Here is a 15,211-nt window from a genome sequence, read left to right as displayed (position 1 = left end):
GACTACGAATTCGAAATTTGTAAGCAGCAAATAGCCATATAATATTCTGCCTTTGATTTTGTTTTGTTTTTGTTTTTCGCCAAAAGACTTATTGTCCGCTTCGAGCAAACCTAAAGGCGAGATATCAAAAGCACAGTTAACATCTTTTGGAGTCAACTCGTGAGGCTAAGGTAACGTAGTAATGCAATAAAGTTACTACCTGATCTATACAGTCGCATATATCAGATAATGCAGTTCTCAGCACATGAAGAAGCCATCACCTAGATGATGGAGGCTCTTAGGTATAGGTTCGCGCAACAGTACATAGTTTCAATCTCCCATAGACTCCAACCCATCAATCTTACCAACCGCTTTCCAATAACACTGCTTTACAATCCCATCAAAGGGTCCCTCTTCTCAATACTACCTCTTTCCTGCCACAAACTAAAGCGTTGTCCATCTCACCAATACGTCTTACCAGCACATCTTTCTTACTTGTTGGGAGTCCACTTATCTCCGTCAGCCCATCGATCCAAGACCAGTCCCGCACTGCCAGGGTTACGATAACCAGCCTCGACCTGCTTCTCGTAACTGATTTGACGAAGTCTTTCTGTTTCTCTGGGCGTCATTCGCAAATACAACTCCACGCCGATCATGTGAAGAAACAGGCAAATCCACAGCTAAATCAAAATCCGTCAGTGGCATGAAGCTCATATCTCAAGTATCACCAGCAGTATCCCGGGTCAAACTCACCATAGTGCTAAAGGGCGCCACAGCACTCGCACCAAACTGCTCCAAGTGATTCGGATCCTCCCTCGCCGCAACCGCAACCCTCTTCCAGCGATTCAGCGATCCATCCGGCAAAATACACTCCGGATAAGTCTCCTTTGGAAACTCCATGCCCAAATTCATATACAGGAAGTTAATCTCATCACACATCCACACAGCCCAGTAATTTCCAATCCTGGTGATAATATCTCTAGCCGCAAAATTAATGACGCGCGCCGTAATTGTAACAGCCATGTAAAACATGGTCCTGAGCATCCACGCACGGTGCTGCTCAATCTGCTTCCGGCGGATATTCCACCAGCCCATGAAAATCCCAATCGTGGTGATGATGCCCATGAGCGTCTCGACGGCGTGGCTGCTAATCCGGTTGCCGCCTTGCTTGTGCCGGATGACGACGAACGCGGCGGCGTTGCTGATCAGACACAGCAGCAAGACGACGTAGCCGTTGAGGCGGTGGAACAGGATCCATTTGTGGCGGATAATCGGCGTGAATTGAAAGGTCATGAGGATTCCTGCCGGGAGGATGGCAGCGAGGTGGATCAGCATGCCGTAGCGGTAGGAGCCGCTGCGGAAGTAGTACCAGTACCCTGGGACGAGGGCGAAGTTGCGCTTGAAGTAGCCGTCGTAGTCGAGGTCGCCGAGGCGGGAGAGGGAGAAACCGAGCATACCGCCTGCGAAGATCACCCCTGGGATGGCATTGTTGGTTTTTTTGTTCTTTCTTGGACAAAGGGGGAAGGGTTCAGAGGGCAGACTTACATAATGGGAAGTTGTATCCTTTGTTGAATCCGAAGAAGCGATATACCTTTCGATATGCAAGTGCATATTTATTCATGTGCTCTTTTGTCTCGGATGCAGAGCTGGTCTCACTGGGGTTCTGGGCGTCTTCTGATTTGGTCATGGCGACGGAATGGGAGAAAGTGAAGGACTTGGGATACCAAACTTGATATTGACAGTGAAACAGAAGAAGATCTTCGAGTACAGGATTGCGTACTTTCAAAGTGAAAAAGAATATTTTAAGTATCGTCGGGGCTCATATACAACAACTACATGGCCATAGCACGAGAAACTTTCCGCTCCAGTACCCGTACCCGCCCTGACCGTCACTGCGTGACACTGCAGCCGCCGATTTCCGACGCTCAGTTAGTAATATTCCAAATATCACTCCATCGGAGACTTGGGGGTCGCTCGAGCCAAGGTTTTGTTCGTGCAGAGATGGGTAGCTTCAGTAATCCGAGATGGTTGTTGCAGCAATGGGAGACCATGCCCACGGGATCCGACTACTCTGCCCGAATACCTCCACCCCGATAGGGGTGCATGCACTTGATGTATTTGAAACTTAAAATCTTTCTGGGAGTGAGGCAATTTGCAAATGTTGCATAACGTCATTGCTCCGATTCCTGCTGCATCACCCGCTGCCCCTCTGCATGCATCCCAAGAAATGCCAAGACCCCGATGGTGGTCGGTGTAACCTGGGATCAAGCTTTCCCATTGGCATATATTCACAAAGGTCGTGGTTCTTCTCCGTCTTGATATTGTATTAGCAATACATAGAGACTATCGCTGTCGCTGACATTTGTCAATGGGAAGAACGTAACATGTAGGGCTGCTGTTCAGTGGCCACGGCTTTGATTGCCGAGCTGTTTCTTAAGAAATCTCAATGAAGGTCAAATAGCTTGTATTTTATGTAATTCAGAAGCATAGAAAGTTTTCTGAGTCATAGAAATCTCAGATAGTGCAGCTTATTCGGACGTCGAATTCATTAAATATCTAAGTTTGACATCCCCGAGAATGGATAGGAGGCCCTTACATGAAATACCCGGCAACAAGGCCTAATTCTGTTATGAATTGATGTCAATATACTGCCTGGGTTGGTTTTTGGAGTGATTTAGATTCAGTCGGTGGATTCTGGATGTGCAACAGTCAAACGGGAGAAATTTCAAGGAAACGTCTCTCGTACCAGAATTCTAGAAACCTTAGCTTGAGTCATGGAAAAATTGTAGAAAGTTTTTTCCTCGATAGGGATGATAGGGAAATCCCTCTCGCTTGTATAGTAAAGTGCCCTGATAGGATGCCACTGAGAATCGAAGGTACTGGATTTGTAAATTTTTAGTCAAGATGTGCATAACTATACTGAATCATATAGCGTATACTATATATCTGAATTGTCACCATTTATTTAAATACTCTCAACTGAATCCTTTTTCTCACATCTCTGACTAACCATATGCCGTAAGCGGCAGTAATTATCGAATTGAAAGGCTGTGGAAACCCCATACAAAACGCTAAGTTCACATGTAGAAAACATCAAACGATTGTTCAAATCAAGCGGAAAAAAGTGAAACTATGCCTTTTCGCCCACCAACCGGCTCAATTCCATTCTCATGTGGGCCTCGTCGCCCAGATTTGACTGCCAATGCATCCTCTTTAGTCGTCTCAAGCCATGGCTGCGACTTGACCACCACCCACTTTGCGGAACTAGAGATATGTCAGCAAACTGTGCTCGATTCAATATCCACGGAGAGTACTTACACCAAGGAATGGCGAGAGAAGAGCTGTGATACCACTGGCAATAATGGTCATAATGTAAACGTTGCTCATTGCATCGTTGATGACGTTCGCAAGGCGAAATTGCACATCTGGGGAGAAACTCTTCCACTCTGGGCTGCTCGAGCCGGCAAGAATGGCACGTGGGTTGCCAGTGAAGTCGGATGGCAGGTACGGAAGGATGACCTGGCGGCCCACATTCTGGAATACGTTGCCGCTGAGAGCGGGGAAGAGGGTAATTCCAATACACTGCATGAGGCTGATGACACCGATGGCGTTGAAAACGTCCTTGGGCTCAACAACGTCCGAGATGCAACCAAAGGCGGCGATCATGTAGCAACCTCCGCCAATACCTAACACGACGCTGTATCCATAGATTGCCGAGACGCTTGTGCCAACGTCGACCGTGTACATGAGTGCACCTCCAACAACGGCCAGAAGCGAGCCAACGAGGAACCAAGGCATGTAGTAGCCCCATTTGGACATGAAGAAACCGTTCATGATGGCCATGAAGGAAACCATGAAGACGAAAGGAAGGAGTTTGACAGCAGCGTCCACGGGAGACTCGCCTTTGGCAAACTGGAAGAAGAGCGGGATGTAGTAGATGGGGATGTACACAGCTGCGGCGGCAGCGAAAGTGGCGAACTGCAGAATTCCCAGCTTGAAATTTCGCAGTAGGTGGCTAGGGTAGAGTCGGTTTTCCACGTCGATGAAGGGGTGGAACCTGTGGGTCAGATAGAAGGCGATTGCGAGAACGCCGACAAAAACCCAAAGGATGATCATGCTGTAAGAGTCCCATTCGAAAAGGGTACCGCCATACGTGACGGCCATGAAGAAGGAAACGCACCAGCCTGTCCATACAAGCAACCCAAGCCAGTCAACCTGGTCTAGCCTCTGCTTGGCGGACTGGCCCTTTGCGAAATCGATGGAAGGCAAGATGAAGACTAGGACAGGTCCAGCCAGTGCGAAAATCAAGAGGTTGATGTAGAAGCCCCATCGCCATCCGAGGCTACTTTCGGCAAATCCTCCGCCGACCTTTGCACATGTAAAGTCAGTCGTGCACATGCGATACATAGCAGGCAAAGTGGAGGTAAATACTTACAATCGGGCCCAGGGCGGTTCCAATTCCCCAAGTTGGAGAGATGAGAGAAATGTAGAGAGGACGCTCCTTGGGCGTAGTCACAACACTGAAGAAGGTCAAGGAGCCAACGTAGATACCGCAGCCGCCAATGCCAGCAATCATGCGCCCAACGATGAGAGAGTTCATGGTTGGAGAAGCCGCAGAAATGGCACTGCCGACCTCGAAGCAGACGACATAGCCAAAGTAGAGCCATTTGATGTCGAAAGCCCCGTACATCTTGGACTGAATGAGGGCAAATGCAGTGGCTGGAAGGGCGTAGGCCGTGGCAAGCCATGGATACTTTTCAAATTCTCCTAGCGATGCAATGACGTTGGGCTGTATGTCTGCCACGACGGTGGTGTCGAGAGCGAAGAGGAAGACGCAGGACAGAACAGCTGCGACGGTCATGACCCACTTGATGCCATGGATCTTACGCTCATACTCTGGTCCTCCGTCCCCTGTTGGCTCGGTCGTCTCTGGCGGCTTCTCATCAAGGACTGGGCTCTGAGAGCGTCTTGGTTGTGTGTCGTTCATTTGAGCGCCGTTGTCAAGCGAACGTTTTGGCGAAGGCGATGTATCGGGACTAGAGGAGGAAGCGTATTTTTCCGATGATGCCGACATGGTCAAAAATGAGTTGATGTCTTTCCCTTGTTTGAGTGCAGTGTCTTTGCGGATGTGTTATTAGAGGCGGCTACTGCCCGCCGCTACACAAACAGGCTTGTAAGTGAAGTCGTTTGTCGTGCTTGCTACTTGGGTGTTTGTCCCGTATGAGGGGTGGAGTGTCGGTAAGTTGCACAGTTGGTAGAATTGGAAGAGGGTTGATGACACAAAATATTGTAGAGTTTTGGGACGTTGAAATGAAGTTTTAATGCTGTAGCTGGGAAGGGAATGGCTTTTGTATGTTGGGTGTGAAACGAACAGGCACGGCCCAGTTGATGTTTGTGAAATAACATGATTGAGGTAGCACGACGAGTGAGTGCCAAGATATGCAGCTGGGTGACCATTGCCAGAAATAAAGGGGGATTGCCTCGAAAACAGTATACATAGTAAGAAGATGAAAAGCAATCAAGAAATGTCAGCCAACAGCGTGAGCACAACAGCCTTGGCTAGAAGATTCCAGCTCAGGAACCGGTGCGGCACAGACTTGGGGATTAGGCAGCCAAGAGAAGTCCAGCGCGGGCCCGAGAGTGAATTGCTCGATCGTATGCGTCGATGCAGTTCTCTAATGGGCGTTCAAGAGCATCCACTCATTATTCAGCAACGTCCGACGACGAGATGCCATGAGACAACACCCCTGCCACGCTAATGCAGCTGGCTGACCCTTTCGCTTGACACCATCACGTGACTGTCTGGCCACTCGGCAGGTACCTGATTGGCTACACCGTCCCCCTCTTACAGGCCAAGGCCTCTACGCTTTCAATCTCCTGACACGCTAATCATGCAGCTGGCTGACCATCTATACCCAAACCACAACATTGTACTACCCTTCTCCCAAACTGTATGGCCCCGCTCGCGCTCTATGAAAGCCCTGCAGGAAACGGCATCTTGGCCTTCTCGCTTTACATGCGGCCCCGAGAGAAGCCAGCCTCATCGGCCTCCGAGCGTGCTTTCTCTCTTCGGTCTGTTTTGGTCTCCGCCTTCAGGAAACATAGTCCCTTTGCACCGAGAAGCGGATGATGCCTGCTACAAGATGACTGCGATACAGTGCGGCATGTCGCCATTACTTATATTTAGCGAGCATAGCTCTACCAGCGTCTTCATGACAACGGATAATCAAGATCATCGCATACTTCCAAGCTGCCTATCGTTAAGAATCATTTCATAGAATATTCTCTTTTATTTCATTTCTCCAAGGCATCTCAGGATCCGCTTCCCTAATCGCAAAAAAATGGCACCCTCACTAGTAGCCTCCTCTTTGCTTTCCGTCAAGAAGTGGGTTGTGGTTGGTGAGTGGCAGAAGCGCCGGATATGGCTGAAGAATCCTCCTCCTAACTGATATGCGTAACCAGTAACTGGTGGAGGCACTGGAATTGGACTGAGTACGGCCACCTCACATAAAGCGCTGCTACCCTTTCGGCGAGGCTTCACCTGCACAGCGCAGCGCCCTCCAATGAATCGGAGTCATTTGCCTACTAACTTATGTGACAAGTGTACGCAAAAGCCTTGGCCACCAACGGAGCGAAAGTTTACATCACCGGAAGACGTCAAGAAGTCTTGGAAAAAAGTGCCAGCATCCACGGATCTACAGACGAGGTTGGCGCTGCTGGGGGTCAAATTGTTCCCCTTGTCATGGATGTAACCAACAAGGATAGCATCAAGCATGCTGTCCAACACATCGAAGAAGCTCACGGCTATATCAATCTGTAAGACCGTCATTCACCCACTTGACGCATACTCAGAAGAGCAGTCCAGCTACTCATGAGTCGATCGCTCCCAGAAACAGGCTAATGCTACAAATAGGCTCGTGAACAATGCTGGTGTGTGGACTACAAAGCCCGAGGCAGGGCCTGAGGACGGACCTGAGAAGTTTGGTAGCTCCATGTTTGACCAGTCTATTGATCTCTGGCAAAAAGGTATGCTATCGCAATAATCCTAGTAGGACTAAACATGAGCTCCACGATACTAAGCATCTTACCTTAGCATTCCTCGTCAATGCTACCTCCGTCTACTTTGTGACAGCAGCTTTTCTACCTCTACTAGCAAAGTCCATCTCTAGCCCTACCGGTAAAATGGGCAGTGTAATCAACACTACCTCCAACAGCGGCCAACTTAGGATGTAAGTTCTCACCTCGCATTCCTCCATTACCAAAAATCAATGCTAAACGTTCCAAGGTCCGAAGCCTCGCAACTAGCCTACAACGTAAGTCCCAACTCACTAGCTACTTCTCTACACCCCTTCTTCAGGCGCTAACCCCCACACCCAGGTCAGCAAAGCCGCAGCCGTCCACATGACCCGCCAACTCGCCTTTGACTTTAGCCACGAAAACATCAAGATCCGCGTCAACGGCATCGCACCAGGTAATACATTCACTCACCGCGCCCCCCCCCCCCTTTCCCCCAATCCTATGCATGCTTTCTGAGTAAACAAAACAAACATCTAACCATGAGTGTGTAACCAGGCTGGTTCCCCTCGGAAATGACCACCGGCGGCTCCGACGACAAAAACGAAAGCACCGCACAGGACGATGCGGCGTTCCAGCAGGAAATGCGGAATGTCGGGGCGCGTGTGCCTCCTGGCCGCATGGGCAAGGCTGAGGACTTGGCTAGTGTACGTTTTACTTACATCCAAGTTGGCTTGTATTGATCTTTGCTGACTGGTTTGGATGATAGGGTCTTCTTACACTCGCTACGAATGATTATATCTGGGGCATGAATCTCGTTGTTGACGGGGGTATCTTGCAGAGTGTTGCTGGAAATATTTAGGGTGGGCTTAATGGGTTGTCTTGCGAGGCGGTTCTTTTGGGTCGGGGAAATAGATGTCTTGGGTTTTTTGGGAGTTAATGCAATGGTTTTTTTTTTAATTTCTCTATTGGACTTGGTTTGTGGAATGGTAAGAAGGGATGAGGTGAGAAATGGGGATCATGCAGATTCGCTTAGGATATGGCGTTAATAAGATTAAGTGAACATCCTAGAGCCTCTTCGGACGTTCCGGGTGAAATCTTTGTTCAAAACAACGGTGCTTTTGCCGCTTTGTATCATTCCCACATTGCCATTACAGAAAGTGTGAGACATGTGGGGCGGGTGGGTCACGTGAGAATGTCGGGGTAAATGTCCTTGAGCTTTGATGTGTGGGGAACTATACAAAAGATGTCGTGCATTTCACACGAACAATCACACACGAAGCAGTCTATGATGTAATCAATTAGAGTACCTGAGAAATGAAAGAACGTTTGTTCAATAATACTACTATTCGCCTATAGTACATCACGCAGCAGCGCTATTCTCAGCCAACACCCCGTTACTCGCTTTCATCTCATCCATGCCCTTTCCTTGGCTCTTCTGTTTGCTCTTAAAGTACTGCGTAAAGTCATGTCGAATGTTGTGGATACTCTCCGCAACACTCTTGCCCCAGACGGGATCGTCGGCAACCTTTTCGCACATCTTCCAGAACTCCTTTCGCTTCTCTTCGTACGCAGGGTCCCAGAGGCGGTGGAAGTTTTCGCGTGACATGGGATCAATCATTTCGCGCCATAACTTGATGCGGATTTCGGAGTAGAGGTCAAGGATGGATTCGTCGAGCTCATCCAGGTGGATCCCGGTGAAGCAGTCGTAGAGAGAGCCGACGTCGGCGAAGCCACCGGTCAGGCCCAGGCCGCCGCTGAGGAGAATTGATTAATGACTTTTCTCTAAGATAGTAGTTGGGCAAACTTACAAGGGGTTGCAGAGATGCGCTGCGTCGGCGACTAACAGGATTCTGCCAACTCGGAAGCTGGGAGCACATCTTTGCTGGAGCTTGTACGGGCTCATGCTAATGAGCTTGTACTCATTGGGCTTTGGATGTCCAATCAGAATCTGCTCAAACCGGGCGGGCTGGCGCTTGACCAATTCGTCTTTTGAAAGGCCCTCCAAGTCACCGTATGTAACTCGCCAAAGGCCATCTGGTGTGATTTTGGCGGCCATGTACCAATCAGTCGGGTGAACCACGAAATTTGAGTCCCACCAGCCATGACGCTCGTCAAAGGGAAGGTAGACCTGGGAACTCAGTGACATGTCTCTCCGTATATCGGTAGTAGACGTACATTGGTAGCAATAATCTGCGCTGGCAGTGTCTCTCCTGGGTATTCTTTCCCAAACAGCGCAGTGCGCACACCACTTGAGGCACCGTCCGCACCAACAAGGTAGTCACCAGAGATCTTCTTTTTTTCTCCCTCAGTCGTCTCTACCACTGCTGTCGCGCTCTTATCATCCTGCTCCACGCCTACGAGCTTATGGCCCCATAGAATCTTGGTGTTGGGATAGCTTTCGAAATGCTGCACGAGTAGGGGACCAAGCTTATCTAGTGGCAAAACGACCATGGCATATTTTGAATCTTCTGGTTCACGGCCCATACCGCCTAGAAAGGTCCCGTCCGGCTCACGCCAACATACACCTTTGGGCGTGAATCCTCTCGCACGGACATCGTCAATGATGCCGGCACGATGGAAGTCGTATACCGCAGAGGGAGCGTAATGAGCGGCCCGGGGATTTCCATTGATCTGGGTGTCAGCATCGAGGATGGTAACCTTGATGCCGAGGTTTTTCGCTAGTAGTATACCTAGTAAAAGACCAGAAGGGCCGGCGCCCACAATAACGACCTGCACTAGTCATTACTAAACACAAAGAGCGCAGAGGGTCGGCAAAACATACGTGGTTAAGCTTCGGCATGGTGGTTACTTGATAACTGGCTGCTGCAAGAGCTGCAGGAGCACATGTTAGAAAACGTGCATTTTTCAATTACACGTCCCTCATGGTGGGGCAAGCAATTCCCCGCGCCCCAGCCCTCTCCATGACTTTCTCCTCGATGTCCCAGTCGTATCGCGGTGCGGGGAAGATCTGAACAGGGCCCCACACACGGACATTCGGCAGCGGTGCATCATGCAGCCGGGTTGCCCAAAGCCACGTGATCTCTTGAGTCAGGGCAGGCCGGCGAGTGGGCCTCGGTGGAGTCAAGAGGCAGGATCGGACATGACGTACGATGGTCACATGACTTGCCTTACATAACACAAGCACAGGCCTTGTCGTCGCAAAACCGCGCGTCATTGTTCGCTGCTATGACTTGGGAACGCGCCCAACCGCTGATGGTCTTGGATTGTCGTTGCTATTCCAAGAACATGTGACAAATGCGTTGACGAAAGATAGCGCCAACGCGTAAGACTGATGCGACGTCAACAGCCGCAACCACAGTGGAGATTGACCCAGAGTCCCAGCAGCCAGCGGCCGCACCGTCACCAAGCCAACATCATCACCGCTCGTCTTATCACGCCTCCTTGACAAGTCGTATCGTCCTCTTCAGCATGTGATGATTATCATCATCGGAGCGAACCCGAAACATCCGCTCAGATCTTCTCGCGTGTGTCGAAATGGTTGGGATACGCAGGGGCTCCCGGCGCCGCCTCGCACAATTAAGCTTTACCGGCCCTTCTAGGGTTTTCAGCCTCTTGTTCGCCACCCTCCGACGCCACCATTAACAGCTCGGCGCCAAAGAACTAATCGTGCAGAGTTCTCCATCCGCTCTCAACACATTCCTGCTCTTCTGGCTGTTGCCGCTCCGGACTCAGAATAAAACAGCAGTGCGGTTCCGCATGTTCTCGACTGATGACACGGCACCACCGCTCCACTGATGTTCTCTGACGGCGCTTTAAAGCCCACTCCCGCGCTGCCCCTAGATTTGTAGCCATTGGGCGGAAGTGCACAGCCAGGCTTAGGCAGACCCAGTTATACCCACTCTCTCCTTATCTCGGTTTTCCTCATTAGACCTTTCCCAAGCTTTGGCACATCGAGTCCACTTTTTTGCTACCACCCTTGGAATGCGTGCATGAAAATCCTGGACATTGCGGTATCTGCGCTCCGTCCGGTGTCGTCAGTCAAGAGGGGTTTATCAAACATTGAGCAATCCTATGCTGGGCACAGTTATTCCTTTTCGCAATGCCCATAGTAAATTGTCTTTGAATGATCTACTAGATTACTTTTCACTCGGCAAATCCGCCAAGAACATACTCTGAGTACTCTTTTTCGCCGACACTGTCATCGTCATTTCCGGACCTCGCGTCGGTTTCCCCTAAAATAAATCCGACGCCAGTGCTGGCCGCTCCCGCTGCAGTACTCAGGGATCCTGGCCTTTGCTTATTGTACAGTTTTGGTGCCTGTCAACATCTTGGTGCTACTGCTCCCGAAGTGCAAGGTCCCCTGTAGCGCTGGCTCCACCCAGCTTTTGTCATGTTGCTGAGCCCAACACCGAACATTCTGGCCACTGTGTTTCGACAAGAAAAAATGGGTCTGTCCGCCACTACACAACTTGAGAAGTTTCTAACTTGTCGGCTTGACGTTCGTATGCTTGCAGCACGCCCCCGCGCTAGCGGCTCTTATCAATCCCACACACCTCTGAAGGGGTACTTTGCCAGTCACATTGTCATGATATCCCAGTCCTGCATTCATTTTTCTCATTGATCATTACCGAGCATATCCCTAGTATTCCAAGTGCAAACGTCTGTACTTGCCTGCTAAGTTACCCACTGATACCCGCACATCAGTTGGAACCACGCACTATTCATTGGAGATCCACCGCTAAGTGCGTGAACGGTTCTGGACCACAGACTGGCTTCTGAGAATCGCCGAAAATATATCTTATGCGCACAAATCGACAGGTGCAACGTTATCAGCGCCTAATAACGGAACTCGGCGCGTTACAGATTACTGCGAGTCGAGTGGTCCGTCCTGAAGTGCCCAACTAGTCTCACAGCAGTGCCCAAACCATACAAAACACCATGAACCCCTTTCACGATGCTAGCTCCTCTCGCCAGAACCACCCCGAAGCAGAAGAACAAATGTCTGCCACACCTGGTAGGAAGCGTGTAGGCTGGAGCTCAGAACCCTCTGCTAGTCGCTCAGTCCAATCGCCCGAAGACACTGGCTCTGCGGGGCACAACACGCCCCTCGAACGCTCAGATGTATCACATGACGACCTCCAAAAGATCCGGGCTTCGCTACGACTAGCCCTTGGAAACGAAAACCTCCCTGAAGAAGTCATCCAGGAACCCGTTACATCAAAGGATGTACAGAAACCTCGTCCAGCTATACGGAAACCTGGTCCTCGAACACCTCCACCAGAGTTCTACCTCAATGACCAGCCCAATCCTTTTGAGGATAATGTCCCATCAAGGCAGTCCTCGATAGGGCAAGACCTCAAAGAGCGGTCTGGCCTTGCAGCTCAACGCCGTGCAGCAAGACTATCCAAGTCGGTCGGTACATACTCTGCTCCTGCATCACGACGTAACTCCAACGAGCTCGCCTCACCACCGGTTGAGCTCCAGAGCATGTCACAGCGGCATGAGTCAGTGGGGGAAACAACGGATGATGAGGAAGATGATCCTCGCTTCATGAAGCGCGCTTCCATGATCCTTCGACAACATACCATTCGAGAAGCCAACAACCAACCTCCACTGATCCCAGAAGACCTCTACCACAACGTCAAAACTCCACTTCAATCCGGCCAGGTTACACCAGATGCGTTGGAAATTGAGGATGAGCGTGTGAATCGACCTGCCAAATACCGCACAGGGGTGCTTGGTACCTTGATGAAGATGTCGAGTAGCGCAGCAGCCCCTCCGGCTCGCAAAAACACACTTCACAGAAGTCTCAGTACCGGCACATTCAGCGGTGCTTCGACTGCAGCCAACTCCCCGAATCCTTCACCGCCCGTCTCCGGATACTCAACTCCACGTGGAGGTCGCTCTTGGTTCCGAAACCATCATCACAATCAATCAGTTGCGTCCGTCTCTCAGTTGGTTGGGGCATCAACCCACAGCTTTGCTACCCCTGCGCAGAAAGAGCTCGGCCAGGAGTTGGATGAACAATATAAGAAGACCCGCCCTGGCATGGGAAAGCGGTCCAAATCGGACGATTCCATATTGCCGTTCAAGAGGAATAGGAGAAAGGAAGAAGAGATCAGGATCAAGATCCATCTCGCTGGCACCTTGGCGCGCCAGAATTATCTCCGCAAGCTTTGCAAGGCGCTCATGATGTATGGTGCGCCCACACATCGTCTGGAAGAATACTTGAGCATGTCTGCTCGTGTCTTGGAGATTGAGGCACAGTTCTTGTACATGCCTGGCTGCATGATCATCGCCTTCGATGACTCCTCTGTCCATACCAGTGAAGTCAAACTCGTTCGTACCAGTCAGGGTGTCGACCTTGGCAAGCTTCGCGATGTGCATGAAATCTATAAAGATGTCGTTCACGACCGCATCAATGTTGAAGAAGCTACACCGCGTCTTGATGCTATCATAAATCGCAAGCCCAAGTTCAACAAGTTGCTTAGGGTACTGCTGTATGGATTGGCATCTGCTACCGTCGGTCCATTTGCCTTCCAGGCTCGGTTCATCGATCTTCCCTTTTGCTTTCTGCTTGGTTGCATAATTGGATGGTTGCAACTCGTTGTCGCCCCAGGCAATGACCTCATCAGCAACGTCTTCGAAATCGGCGCATCAGTCATTACCAGTTTCGCGGCGCGAGCCCTTGGGTCTATCCGACACGATGGCAAGGAGATCTTTTGCTTCAGTGCCATGGCGCAGTCCAGTATCGCTCTTATCCTACCTGGCTTCATGGTTCTCTGTGCCTCGCTCGAGTTGCAGAGTAAGCACATTGTCGCTGGCTCAGTTCGTATGGTATACGCAATCATCTACTCCCTCTTCTTGGGATTTGGCATCACCATTGGCACAGTCTTGTATGGAATGATGGACAAGAACGCAACCTCGCGCACGACATGCCACGACCCCATGTCTACAAACTTCTACTATCTTTTTGTTCCTGCATTCGCGATTTGCCTTCAGATTGTCAACCAAGCCAAGTACAAGCAGATGCCTTCCATGACCATCATTGCGTTTATTGGATGGATTGTCAACTTCCAGAGCTCCAAGTACTTCAAGAACAACGCGCAAGTTAGCAACACCCTAGGCGCTCTTGCTATCGGTATTGCGGCCAATGTGCATGCTCGCTTTGGTCGTCATATCGAGAACTGGTGTCTTGATACATGGGAGATCAAGATGCGGCCTCACTTTGTCAAGTTTCGCAAGATGTACCTCAGGAAGAGTCACGGACCGCTTCGCACACACAAGGTTGAGCGTTCGGCTTACGACCCTACACACACCAGCAGTGGTCACACTTCAAGAGCCAGCTCCATTAGCGAGTTCACGCCTCACACTCGCAAGATTGGCTACGGGTTGGCTGCTGCTGCCATGTTGCCAGCCATTTTTGTTCAAGTCCCCTCTGGTCTCAGTGTTCAAGGATCGCTAGTATCTGGTCTTATATCGGCGGATCAAATCGTGCGCAACAGTACTGGAAACGCAACGACAATCAGCGGTGCCGATGTTGGCACGGGCAGTTCTATCAATTCTATCGCACTTGACGTTGGTTTCTCGGTCGTGCAAATTGCCATTGGTATCACCGTTGGCCTTTTCCTTGCCGCGCTCATTGTGTATCCGCTTGGCAAGAGGAGGTCGGGTCTATTCAGTTTCTAGAGGAGTTGAGTTGATTGGAAGAGTTTCTTTAAGGCGTAGATTTATCTACATTGGCCATAGTATGTAGAGACTCACTCTACCATTTTTGTTTAAAAAGCAAGCGAGTCAAGCATTTACATGGAGTTTGGAGTTGCTTTCCTTGTTGTCAACCTACAACAACGCAATGAATGAAGAATAGAACTAGATGATATGATTCAACACACATTTCTCAACTACGCACTATGCATGCATCTTTTCTGCACAAAGCCTTTTGCTCACCGCACTTTTCTGTCGCTCCAAGCCTGCGCTTTTGCCACTCTGATGATGACATCACCAGGCATGTCTTGGCATTTGGCTTGAAAGGATGCATTTCCGAATTCGGGTTAGCAAATCCCGCGGCTTTCGCGCAAACGCATTCTGCCTATGTTGAGAATTCCCGTGTCTCCACCACGAACTTATGCAACAGCGGGATGGGAATGTACGAGATGTGCTCATGCGACGTGTCACATGTGGGAACGCTCCGCAATGTCGCTTGCAGCGGGTCATTGTTGTATGGGGATGAGCAGCCGCTTGCCGTTTGTCATGT

The 15,211-nt window shown here is 50.2% G+C and overlaps 5 protein-coding genes across 5 annotated transcripts; 2 read left to right on the top strand and 3 right to left on the bottom strand.

The window, feature by feature from the left end:
- Positions 1-470: 470 nt before the first annotated feature.
- On the bottom strand, positions 471-1,666 carry PSV08DRAFT_387607 (uncharacterized protein; the record flags this gene model as incomplete). Its single annotated transcript, XM_014217271.2, has 3 exons — positions 471-659; positions 733-1,454; positions 1,525-1,666. The coding sequence occupies 3 exons, from the start codon at positions 1,664-1,666 to the stop codon at positions 471-473; spliced, it is 1,053 nt and encodes a 350-aa protein (XP_014072746.2).
- Positions 1,667-3,201: 1,535 nt separating this feature from the next.
- PSV08DRAFT_175913 (major facilitator superfamily domain-containing protein) lies at positions 3,202-5,053 on the bottom strand (the record flags this gene model as incomplete). The annotated part of the gene is made up of 3 exons (XM_014217261.2): positions 3,202-3,243; positions 3,298-4,347; positions 4,415-5,053. The coding sequence occupies 3 exons, from the start codon at positions 5,051-5,053 to the stop codon at positions 3,202-3,204; spliced, it is 1,731 nt and encodes a 576-aa protein (XP_014072736.2).
- A 1,267-nt stretch (positions 5,054-6,320) lies between these two features.
- PSV08DRAFT_349683 (uncharacterized protein) lies at positions 6,321-7,855 on the top strand (the record flags this gene model as incomplete). The annotated part of the gene is made up of 9 exons (XM_014217260.1): positions 6,321-6,378; positions 6,442-6,471; positions 6,582-6,795; positions 6,893-7,005; positions 7,073-7,208; positions 7,265-7,292; positions 7,357-7,450; positions 7,552-7,700; positions 7,763-7,855. The coding sequence occupies 9 exons, from the start codon at positions 6,321-6,323 to the stop codon at positions 7,853-7,855; spliced, it is 915 nt and encodes a 304-aa protein (XP_014072735.1).
- Positions 7,856-8,313: 458 nt separating this feature from the next.
- Positions 8,314-9,796, bottom strand: PSV08DRAFT_199037 (uncharacterized protein; the record flags this gene model as incomplete). Its single annotated transcript, XM_014217270.2, has 4 exons — positions 8,314-8,750; positions 8,805-9,124; positions 9,172-9,726; positions 9,779-9,796. 4 exons carry the CDS (start codon positions 9,794-9,796, stop codon positions 8,357-8,359), a joined length of 1,287 nt encoding a protein of 428 aa, XP_014072745.1. The 3' UTR covers positions 8,314-8,356.
- A 2,099-nt stretch (positions 9,797-11,895) lies between these two features.
- Positions 11,896-14,652, top strand: PSV08DRAFT_387599 (uncharacterized protein; the record flags this gene model as incomplete). Its single annotated transcript, XM_014217269.2, has 1 exon — positions 11,896-14,652. The coding sequence occupies one exon, from the start codon at positions 11,896-11,898 to the stop codon at positions 14,644-14,646; it is 2,751 nt and encodes a 916-aa protein (XP_014072744.1). The 3' UTR covers positions 14,647-14,652.
- Between the last annotated feature and the right edge of the window lie 559 nt (positions 14,653-15,211).

The sequence above is a fragment of the Bipolaris maydis genome (assembly GCF_028858645.1).
Source record: "Bipolaris maydis strain C4 unplaced genomic scaffold PSV08scaffold_4, whole genome shotgun sequence".
NCBI lineage: Eukaryota > Fungi > Ascomycota > Dothideomycetes > Pleosporales > Pleosporaceae > Bipolaris > Bipolaris maydis.
The sequence above is the reverse complement of the archived record's forward strand: the minus strand, read 5'-3'. Positions and strand labels throughout refer to the sequence as shown.